The 12,306-nt window shown below is 39.8% G+C and overlaps 1 protein-coding gene across 1 annotated transcript in view; it reads left to right on the forward strand.

Moving 5' to 3' along the window:
• The window catches only part of pdcd4b (programmed cell death 4b), a 46,568-nt gene that overhangs the window by 24,236 nt on the left and 10,026 nt on the right, over positions 1–12,306 (forward strand). The window contains exons 5-8 of the mRNA XM_041209340.1: positions 62–283; positions 7,526–7,623; positions 7,899–8,013; positions 10,172–10,279. Of these exons, the coding sequence (XP_041065274.1) occupies positions 62–283; positions 7,526–7,623; positions 7,899–8,013; positions 10,172–10,279 (543 nt within the window). The remainder of the gene's footprint in view (positions 1–61; positions 284–7,525; positions 7,624–7,898; positions 8,014–10,171; positions 10,280–12,306) is intronic.

A 12,306-nucleotide genomic window follows, 5' to 3' on the forward strand; every position in this document is an offset into this window, starting at 1 on the left:
TTTCTTAAATCATAATTTTTCTAGCCTGTTTTGCTAACATCTTGTGTTTACTGTTATACAGGAGTTGCTGAATAACTTGAATCTTGGAGAAATGAAATGTACTGTGCCAGTGCTAGCAGTTTCACTAGCTTTAGAGGGCAAGGCCAGCCACCGTGAGCTTACCTCCAGACTTCTGTCTGATCTATGTGGAAAAGTGCTCACTACAAATGATGTGGAAAAATCCTTTGATATGCTGCTGAAGGATTTGCCAGAACTAGCCTTGGACACTCCTGGAGCACCACAGGTGAGTGCATGAAACATCGGATGAGACTGTGTATTTTTTTTTGCTTTCTTCAAGTTAAGGAATGTTTGTGCTGGGGAATGGAATACATTCCATTCCAGCCATTTCATATCAGCATCAGGCACTCCAGCTGGATACAGACTTTTTTGTCAGAAAAATATGCCTCAGCCCTAATCTTGAGGGCACTCCCTATGGCACCAGGATAGCATTTTTCCACTTCCTGCAGCAGCCATCCTTAAGCCTGTTTGTCATTTAACAACGAGTGCTCAGTTGGATTGTGACAGACATAAAATTGACCCCATCCGGATATGAATGGAGATTCCTCAACAGTTTCACAGAAAACCCTTGTCATAGATTTGAATCCAAATCCTGGTGATGAAAGATCATTATCTAATCCCGTAAGCAACTATAAGGTGAATTTTACGTTTTATGAGGGAACATGTTCCTCCCACCCTAGTTGAAAAGATGGTCGGCAGATTGCCAACTTTAAATCTGGCGGTCCCACAGCTATAATATGTTGGGGGCAGCCTTAATGAGGTAAGAGTGGGACTTCTGCCCCTTGGGCAAGATGTCCTGTCCTTGAGAGTTGCTGGCCAATCTGATAGGCCAGCAGCTCTTGTGTAGTTCCAGCAGTGTAAGAAGCAAATAGTGGCTACTGCTGAGACCACAGGAGGTCCCAAGAAGAAGGAAGATGTCTCCCAGACTTAAAAGTAAGTCCGGGAACCCCTTCTTGTTGGGGGGTGGGCTGGGGTGGTGGGGGGACGGGTGTTGGGTTTTAGAGGCTGTGGGGGGAGGAGTAAAACCTGGGATGCCATCTTGGGTGGGGGTGTGTCCTGATGGCACAGGAGATCTCACTCTCACTCTCATTCATTCTCTCTCTCTCTCTCTCTCTCTCTTTTCTTCCCCCCCCCCCCCCCCCCCCCACCCCCACCCCACCCTTCCTGCCTGTTAGCTAGAGCTGCCCATCGTCCGTCCTTCCTTACCTAGCTGCATGTATTATTACAGCAGAAGTAGAATGAGGTCCTTCAGTGGCTATTGATTGACAACTTAAGGGCCTCAATAGGCCTAAGGATGGGCAGGCTGCTTGATGCCTTACCTGCCCTCTATAATATGGGGGGCAGCTCGGGAGTGGGCAGGAAGGCACTGGGTGGGTCACCTACTTAATTTTACATGACCCTCCCCGTCCCCCCCTCCCAAACCAACCTTCAAATATGCTGGTGCAAAGGCTGTAAAAGTCAACCCTATGTTCCCCAGACTCTTCTGTTTTTTAATCTAAAAGATTGTATTTATATTCTAATAGAATGGTCATTCTGGGTGGTATTTTGAAACAAAAACAGAAAATGTTGGAAAAACTCAGCAGGTCTAGCAGCATCTGTGGAGAGAGATAAACAGAGTAAACATTTCAAGTCCATAAGACTGTTCTTCAGAGCTAACAAGAAGTAGCAATGTGATGAAATTTATTCTGTTTAAGGGTGAGTGGAGCAGGTGGAGCTGGATAGAAGGCCAGCGGTAGGTGGGGGCAAAGGAGAGATTGACAAAGATGTGATGAATAAAAGGACAAAAGGGATGTTAATGGTAGTGATTAGTGCTAAAAAAGCTGCTGATAGTGACATAAAGGTAAGAAAGTAGAATGTGATAATAGAACGGGGGTAGCATTTGTGAAAGAACAACATTTTGTGTCTCCTGCCATGAAGGCAGGTGCAAATGCAAAATACTTAAAGTCTCTGGGATTTAATTTTGCTCTTTGAAAATGTAAATATTAGCTTCTTGACTCTGCTTGGTCCTTTGTGTTGATCAGTTATTTTCAAGGAGATACTGTGACTTTAAGCTAGGTGCTCTGGGCAGCTGTTGGTTCTATGATGCTACTTGGGAAACACATTTTGTATCTAGATATTGCTCGGCGGGAAAAGGTTTAGTCAAGTATTTTGAGCCCTAGAATTCCCTCACTTAGCCTTTCTACTTCTCTCTTCTGTAAGATGCTCCTTTTACACAACGACCTTCACCTGAAAATTTTGTTTAATAATGGCCCTGTAAAGCACCTTGGGATGTTCTATGACACTAAAGGCACTATATAAATGCAAGTTGTTATGATTCGCCAAGTTTATAATATTTCCTTGCTGCTGCTTTCTCACCACTGCCTTTTGTGTTTCTAACTGTGCTACTGTAGCTTTTACTAAATGGAATCTCCGTTGCTACACAATTAATTGTTAATGGTTACTGTCACAGAACTTTGCTAGTTCCTTAGAATTCTGCAATTCTCAAGAATAGGTGCAGAAGTAGGTCATATGGCCCCTCAAGCACTGCCATTCACATGTCATACCTCATCTGTGGCCACAACTCAATTTTCTCACCCAATCTCTCCATATCCCTAAATTCCCTTAGAGCCTGAAAATCTATTGATCTCAGACCTGAGTATATACGACAGCTGAGCATCCACAGCCCACTTGGGTAGGAAATTCCAAATTTGTAATCCTCTGAGCAAGGCCTAAATGGGTGACCCCTTATCCTTAAATACTGCTGCAACCAGGAGAAACAGCCTTGAGCATCTACCCTGTTGCATCTTAGAATCTTGTGTGTTTCACTGGGATCACTGATGTTAATCTCTGGAATTCCAGTGAGGTCCATTCTGTCCAGCCTCTCATAGGACAGCCTCTCTTTATCTAGTGAACTGTTATTGCAACCCGCTCCAAGGAAAGTACATCCTTTCTTGAGTATGAAGACCAAAACTGTACACAGTACTCCAGGCGAGGTTTCACTAAGGCCCTACATAATTGCAACACATCTTCCTTACCATTGTACTCCAACGCCTTTGCATTAAAGACCAACATAAAATTTGCCTTCCTAATTGCTTGCTGTACCTGCATGTGAGCTTTGTGTTCCATGTACAAGGACACCCAAATCCTTCTGAAAACCAACATTTAATAGTTTCTCGCCATTTAAAAAAAAATCTCTTTTCATTTGATGGAAACAATATAAATAACCTCACTTCCAAGCATTATACTCATAGACGTCTACAGCACAGAAGGAGGCCATTCGACCCATCGTGTCCATGCCGGTCAGCAAAGACCTGACTACACTAATCCCATTTTCCAGCGTTTGGCCCATAGCCCTGACGGCTATGGCAAAGCAAGTGAATATCTAAATACTATTTAAATAATTTGAGAATTTCTGACTCGACCATCCTTTCAGGCAGAGTTCCAGACTCCGGCCACGCTCTGGGTGAAAAAATTTCTCCTCAACTCCTCTAGCCTTCTACCTCTTACCTTAAATCTATGCCCCCTGGGTATTGACCCCGTTACTAATGGAAAAAGTATCTTCCTATACACCACATCTATGCCCCTCATAATCTTATACACAATCTGACACCTTCTTGTCCACTCTTAACCTTATTTATATTCCTTTACAGCCACCTTGGAGGGAATTTTGAGTGTGTAACTGGAAGTGTCCCCCACATCTTCTCTCTTGCTTCTGGCTGTTTCCCATGCGACTCTTAAGTGCCGGTGGCATGCACGGGAGACATGTGCAATTGCACGGCGGGGTGGTGATACCCGTCATTAACTGACAATGCTGCAGCTATGGGTTGGCTATAAAAGAGCCTCCTGATCAACAGGGAGACTCTGCATCATGATCAAAACTTCTCTGCCCAATTTCATTGCAATTAACATCAAACTTAATGAGGGCGCAAAGGTTTTTTCAGAATTAAGTTTCATATGTAAATATTTCACATTACATTGGTCTCACTTTATTTGTATGTGCATCATCATTATTTATTGAAAGTGGCTCAGAGAGGCAAATGTCCTGGCATGCCTCATGGTTGGCACACATTGATGGTTACAGGGGAGCTAGGTATATTTCCTTCATTGTGGAAGAAACAGTGTTGTGTTTTTTCATTCACTCTTTATTGAATGTTCATATTAATGCCGTGTTGTACTTGCCACTCTCTGGGACATGGTTGAACATGGCTCAGCTAGCCCTACCTTCAATGGATTGGAAAGAACATTGTCTAAGATCACTCTCGGTGGGGTTAGTTGAAATGTTGTAGGTGAACTCAAAACCCTGTGAGGACTCTGCCAGTCAATGCCCTGAGATGGCCCCACATTTGGACAGTACTGACACTGTCCTTTAGGCCCCTCATTTTCTTTTCTTTACTGGTTGTTTTTCCCTACACACCCATGATGCAAGGCCTTCCCACTTCACTCCTCTATGCTCCTGATCCCGCTCCCATGCAAGCTGCCATTCTCTGGCTCCTCTTCCTTGTGCTGTAGAGTTAAACAAGGAAATCCGCTGGCCTTGCACATAACTGTCCAAAGCCAACTGGTGCACGCCACCCCTAAACAAATGTGAACTGCATGTTACGATTCTTGTGCACCGCTGACTTTGTCTTGAAGGTAGGATGTCATTTTAAAATGTTATACACTGATGAGTATTCATGGCATGCAAATATATTACAAGTATGAACCCACCACAGGCAGGCTTAAGGCTCAACACACCGTTGACTTTATCTCTGTATCTCAACCCACTGTCAGGAAATCGAGATTTCACATCCTGTCTAATTAAGTCATCCTGCTCTTGTGAGTTTCATAAAATCCACCCCTGACCCTCAGCCACCTTTGTTACTTTCCCAGATAGATCTGTATCACCAGCAACTTGGATGCATCCCACTCGGTACCATCATCTAAGTCATTTAATGTATGCTGCAGATAGCAGTGGCTGCTACATTGATCCTTGCGGCATTCCAAATGATTTGCCCTAAATGGGTGAAGCAATTTTACTAGTAAGGAACAGACTTAATGGACCAGCTGTTTTTTTTCCCTTCAGTTGGTTTTGTATGTTTGTAGTAGCTTGTGTTGCAGAGAACTGTTGCAATGAGTAGGTCCAGTGCTCATCACCTGTTACACCAAGGAGAACCTTTGATGTGGGTTTCTGCTTGTAGCTGCTTTATGTAGGTCACAGTTGATTTGGATGATCCAAGATGATTTAACATTTGTAATATTCTACATAAGCTTCCATTGCTTACAGGTGAGTGCTTACACTCATTTTGCTTGTGTAGCTTCTCATTTAATGCATCTTTCATTTGGGTAGCTATAGCTTAATATATCTGAATCTTCAGAAACTTAATTTGAAAAGTAAATCTTAAGTAATGAAAATGTTTTTAATATGCCATGTGTGTCTGGATGGGGATAACTGAGAACAGTTTCTCAAAAAGTCACCTAAAAAGTAACCTGGATTCGATTCTGCATTGCATACATAATTTGTGAAACATTATCATGATAGTTTCTTTCTCTGCACTTTGGGCAAAGGGAGTAAATGCTAGATCATTACAGGAGAAAGAACTTCTCTATCTTTAACTGCCTAGTTCACAAAAAAAGTACTGCGGAACCTGGAAATCTGAAACAAAATTGGAAGTGCCAGAACAACTTAGCAGGTCAAGCACGATATCAGTAATTGTGCTGTTACATATTGAAGCCTCGGCAGCTTTAAGGACAGTGATTAACAGTGAGTGAGAAGGGCTCTTGCTAGCAAGTGTTTTAGTCTGCCTCCGTTTTTCCTTTTCAGTATACTGGTAATTAGGCAAAGGATAGGGAAGAAGAAATCTGAAGCACAAATGCAGCCTAATCTTAATTCAACTTGTCTGATTTAATTTTTAACATTAAATTCCCACTTTTTATGTTATGTGAACTATGGATTATTCAGATTTTTTTAGTGCAAAGAATGAAATTAAGAGTAGACCCTGACTTTCATCTTAAATCTCAGCTATTAAAAATGTTTTATGTCCATTGGCTGATTTACATGGTTCAGTTAAACATTATTTTCCTTTATTACTCTGGATTGTTACTGAGGATTGTTTTCTGTTTAAAACGTCATTGTATTAAAATCTGACTAAGGATTGAGTTGTGAAGCAAGTTGGAGGCTGTAGCTTTACAAAGTGTTTGATTCCCTTTTGAAAATATTATCTAATTTAATATAGAAATAAGGTTACAAAGGAATGCAGTCTTATGATTCAAGTGCCAGTATAGTTTATTTCCATATTTGAAGTGAGAGAAGTGATATCAAAAGTCATACTCGTTTCAGTAGGTGATGTTAACTTTTGTAGTTGGCATTTAGCAGACTTGCTACTCATTGCCTCTTGGCCTTTGTTCGTAGACTACTTGGCTGGGAGTGTGAACAAATGAATGGGTTCAGTACTATTATTTTCTTAGCTTGCTTTCCAGCTAAAGAAAGTGGTGGGGGTGGGGTGAGGTCAAGGGAATCTCTTACGGACCAAGGCTTTCATATAGCAAGTTAAAGGGCCCAGTTAAAATAAACCTGAAGCCAGTAATTTTTTAATGTTTTTGTTTCCTGCAGAAAAGTACCTGATTTAAATTTGGGAGCTAAATTAAAATGAGGACTTTATGGGGAACTTGAGGTGTGGATTTGCCTCCAGTGCTTTGAGTCACATTGGCTGTGATTGTAGCCTTTGGGGATGGAGGGAATAATGGTGCCATAAATGATCTCAATGTTCACTTTATTGTATTGAAACTTTTAACATGAGTTATCTGCATGTGCTGAAACTGTTTTGCACACTGACTTTCTTTGAAACCCATGTAACCAATCTGACTGCCAAAGCATTCCTTCCTGCAGCAATTCATTTTGTAAGTTTTCTTTAGCCTCTTCTCCTCTCTACTGCCTATCATTGAGTACTTCACAGACAGTCTAGATGAAGTAGAGGCTCATTTTATAAATGAGTAATTACATGCTATTGTGGATATTAGGTGGTGCCTTGCAGATCGCAGTCCAGTTCCCACCTGTCATCACTTTTCAATGGTTGGAGTTAAACAAATGGAAAACAAACACAATTTTATGGTATGTTGACAATACTTCCCCTGCAGTACCGAACTGTTCTTCCTGTTTAATGGGTCAAATACTTGGTTTCAAAAGGGATCAATTAGTTGACCTCAATAAATTATCCTTTGACAGGTGAAGGATAATTCTGTTAGTTTAGAAGTGGTTTTTGTGCTTCAATTTTGTCCCAACCATGTCTCAAGTTTAGAAGGGCAGTGTTTATTAGAAAATTTGTGTTCTTGAAATCATTCTTAGATTTCAACCAAGATAGACTGCAGGAACCTTTGTTTCTGTCATTCGTTGTTCCCTCCTAGTGAGATACAACAGTTGTTTTTTTTTAATTAATTGATTTGTATGCCTTTTGTGATTGAGTAGAGGTTGACTTGGAAGTAATTGCTTAATACAACTGTTCGTTCTTTCCAGCTCGTAGGCCAGTTTATTGCAAGAGCTGTAGCAGATGAAATCCTGTCAAAAAGTTACATTGAAAGTTACAAAGGAAAAGTGGATTGTGAGAATGCCAGGTATGTGTTTGAGTTTTGCCTTGTATTTTAGGAAACTGCAGGAGTCTATCCAAAAAAAAAACTGAGATATGTTTTTCATAAGTTCTTGTAATCAAGAAACTGCATATTTGAGTTTTATTATCCATTATCAAACTGTTAACTCTAGTTGATTTTAGTAACACTTGTTCAGCCCCTGGAGGTTTGGAAGTAGCTTGCAATATTCAGTCACTTGAACAAACATACTTGAGGTTAACTTCACTTTCCCTTACCCGCCTCCCCCACCCCAATCTACCTAGAGCTGCCTTGGGTAGAGCAGCCGTGTTGCTCAGTATGAAGAGGGGAGGTCTGCGACTGGACAATGTATGGGGAACAGGAGGAGGACAAAGGCCAGTTGAACAGCTTGTCCAAGAGGTACATTATTTTAGTGATCTATTTTTGTAGTGTTCTGCATAATGTGTAGCTTGAATGAAAGTGTAATTGACTTTTTCCTCCTATTCCTAAAACTAGGATTAGATTTTGTAGCCTATAATTTCAAATTGTAAAATAAACTCTTGTAAAAAGGATCTCTCGCACTGAATTTCCCCCTCTATAACTTTCCTGGGAGTTGAGGAGAAATGGTATTTTATGGAGTGGGAATTGTATGCAATTTGGACCAATATCTACATAATGCCTTGAAGCTGGATGTTTAAAAAGGGCCTAATGTAGTTTGTATTCTATAGGAAGACCTTTGAAAATTGTTCACCAGCATGAAAAGATCCATGTCATGACTGTTACAAACAACTTATTCCTTCAACTGCAAATTTGATTTCTGATCAAGCGGTCGTAGTAGCTGTTAAATCTAAACCCTTCTTGGCACCATAATATTCTAGTAACTGTGATAGGTATTAAAAACACCTATTGCATTTTTAGTTTTTTTTTACATAATTCTTCTTTCATTGCTTTCCCCACGATCTTTCATACTATTCACCCCTAGAGAGTTTATCTCGCAAGTTGATGGGGGCTAGTTTTTTCCCCCAAATTGGATTGCTATTATTACGGCTAGCCATGTTTTTGCAAATGCCATTTATTGCTTTTTTAAAGGAGTACCATTCTTGCAAAGTTTCCTCTCCATTTATTGTTTATACCAAACTGTTTATACCAGAGTGCCTGGCAAGTTAATTTCATGAGTAGACATGGAGCAAAAACAGAGATCTGAAGATGTTTGTGCACAAATCCTTGATAATGATAGGCCAGGTTAACAACGCAATTAAAAGAGCACGTGAGATCCTGGGCATGATAAATAGAGCCATTGAATGCAAAAGCCAGTAAGTTATGCTAAACCTATATTCAACATTAGTTTGGCCCCAGCTGGAGCATTGTGTCCAACTCTGGGTATCACACGTTACTAAGGATATCACAACCTTGGAGAGGATGTAAAGAGATTTACTCCACGGATGAGGAGTTTGTTTCATGAAATGACTGGAGAGACTGGAGTTCTTCTCCTTAGAACAGAGAAGGCTGAGAGGAGATTTGATGGAGATGCTTTAAACTCATGAAGGGTTTGGATAGAGTAAATAAGAGAAAATGTTTCTATTGGCTGAGGAATTGAAAACTAGAGGGCACTGATTTAAGATTTTTGGAAAAACAACCAGAGGTGACATTAAGATTTTATTTTTATGCAGAGTATGGTAGGATTTGGCTTGATGGGGTGGTGGATTTAGTAGTAGTCTTCAAAAGAGAATTGGATAAATGTTGGAAAGAGAAACAATTGCAAAAATATGGGGAAAGAGCAGGGAGTGAGAGTAACTGGATTTCTCTTTCAAAAAAAGGGTGTGGATTTGATGGGCTGAATGGTCACCTCCTGTGCTGTACTATTCTGATTATATGTTGTAGTGTAAACATCTGTGCGCCCGTCCCTATGAAACCTCAATGTGTAACAACTGTCTTATTCTTCCAGGATTAACTAAACTAAGAATAATCCAAATAATTTGAGTCCGTGGAAGTTTATTGTTAACTTTTCAGAACCTTAAATTTATTCTTTCATGGGGTTTGGGTGTTGCTGGCAAAGCCAGCATTTATTGCCCATCCCTAATTGCCCTTGAACTGTGTGGCTTGCTACCCCATTTCAGAGGGCAGTTAAGAGTCACCGTGTAAATGTAGACCTGGAGTATTGTAGGCGAGACCAGGTGAGGATGGCAGATTTCTTTCCCCAAAGGACATTGGTGAACAATATGGGTTTTTACAACAATCAATTAGTAGTTGTCATGGTAACAACTACTGATACTAGCTTTATATTCCAGATTTATTAATTAAATTTAAATCCCACCAGCTGCATTGGTGGAATTTGGACCCATGTCCCCAGAACATTAGCCTAGTCTTCTGGATTGAGTCCAGTGATATTAACACTATGCTGCCATCTCCCAACCTTTAGCCACCTTGACTGGAAATCTGCAACAAGCAATCTGTGTAAACTTAATAGTGGCAACCAATGGGCAGGGTTTAAGAGCTAGTCACATAGTGAATGGCTAAATGTTAGTTGACGCAGAGATTTGACTGCATCTTCTTTCCACCCTAATTATTACTCTGATAGATTGACATGTTGCTGAAGGAATACCAGGTGTCTGGAGATGTGGAAGAAGCTGAACACTGCCTGCGGGAACTCGAAGTGCCACACTTTCACCATGAATTTGTGTATAAGGTAAAAATAAATGAAGGCCTCCAAATACAGCATACTTTTTATACAATAAACTGTCCACAGTGTGGAAATAATCACAATATCCAAGGTAATGGAAATAAAAGTAGGAGAATATCTAAGCAGCAGTGATTTTAATATAATACAGTTTAGGATAATAATTGAGAAGGACAGAAAGTATGACAAAGACTGAAGAAAAGCTGATTTTAAGGGGCTGAGAAAACAGCAAAATAAAATGGACAGTAACATTGGCAAACAAATGCTGGAGAACAATAATGTGAAACCTTTAAAACAGTGTTCAGCAGAGTCCAGGAAAGGTGTATTCTGACAAAACACTAATGAAACTCCATAGATGAATAAAGTCATAGGAAAATTGAGGGTTTAAAAAAAAAAGTGACAAACTTAAAGTTCATGGACAGCAAGTGAGAGCATGACCAGGAAGAATACAAAGATTAAGAGAAAGGCCAAAGAAATTGGGAAGGCAAAGAGGAACTATGAAATTAAATATCAAGGAACACAAAACAAAAGAGGAAAGTATTCTACAGGCAAGTTATAAAAAGGAAAGGTAAGTCTGGTTTGAACAGGGCCATTAAAGGGATGGTCAAGGTAACATCACAGGCAACAATAGTGAAATGGCAGAAATATTAACGTTATTTTGATTCAGTATTTCCCAGGTTGACTGATCAGGTGACATTGGAATATAAGATTACAAATGGAATAACCACAATTAAAACTGAAAAAATAAATAAGTTAAACTCAGGATAAAACATCTGGTCCAGATGAAATACATCCATGCATTTTAAAAGAATCTAGAGAAGAGATAGCAAAGGCACTATTACACATACTTTTATTAGGAAAGGGTATAGTGCCAGAGGACTAGCAGATAGCAAACGTTACGCTTATATTTAAGAAGGGAGATCAATCATGTCTAGGGAACTGTAGACCAGCCATCTTAACATCAATTGTATGAAAAATAATGAAATACTTACTAAAGGAGAAAATAGAGAAAGATCTAGAAAGCAAAAATATAATGAATAATCAACATGGATTTCAAAAGGGAAAGTCTTATTTGCTGAGCCTCATTGCACTCTTTGAAAAATTAACAGGGTAGATAAGGGTGATTGGTAGATGTATCACACATCAAGATTTCTAAAAGGTCTTCAATAAGGCATCTCACAATACACGAACGAATGAGCTTTGACTATGCAAAGTCGGGGAACAAGTATTAGAATGAAACTTGTACAACAGAAAGCAGATAGTGGGGGTAAACAGTACTTTTTCCAGAATGGCAGAACGTAGGAACCGCGGGTTCCACAGGGATCAGTTCTGGGACTACTGTTATTCACAGTTTGTGTTAATGAATTAGACTTTAATATCTAAACTTGCAGACAACAACAAATTAGGTGGGATAATCAACACTGAGGAGGACTGCAACAAATTGGAAGTAGACGTTAATAAACTTGAAAAATAGGCATATGTCAAATGTATTTCAACATAGAAAAGTGTTACGTAAAAATTTTCGGCAAGAAAAATGAGGTCACATATTATTTGGGGAATGGAAATCCTAATAGGGTAGAGGAACAAAGGGGTTTATCTGGATGTACAAATCATGACTTAAGTCAGTAAAGCCATAACAAATGAAAACCATGCACCAAGGTTCATTTCTACAGTACAGTTTTGCCATATTAAAAAAAGGCACTGAAGAGGTTGCAAAGAAGATTACATGGATGACACTAGATGCATTTCTATCAGGAAAGAACAAACCACCTGATGCTCTCTTGAAAAGGGAAGGTTGAGGAGTAACCTAAAAAAGATTATGGAGGGTTTTAATAAAGTAAACAATGTTTTCACTTCTGGGAAGAGTGAAACCAGAGAGGAAAGCAAAGGGCTTTTCTGATGTAGATGAGCTGGCTCAGGAGAAAGAAGCTTCCTGCTTTTCAGTGTAATTTTGAGCCATTTCTACTACATTTATAGGAAAATTATTCAGTTTTGGTGATCTATGCCCAGCAGTATTTCAATCAGCATACTGATCT

Source organism: Carcharodon carcharias, chromosome 17 (genome assembly GCF_017639515.1).
Source record: "Carcharodon carcharias isolate sCarCar2 chromosome 17, sCarCar2.pri, whole genome shotgun sequence".
Taxonomy (NCBI): domain Eukaryota; kingdom Metazoa; phylum Chordata; class Chondrichthyes; order Lamniformes; family Lamnidae; genus Carcharodon; species Carcharodon carcharias.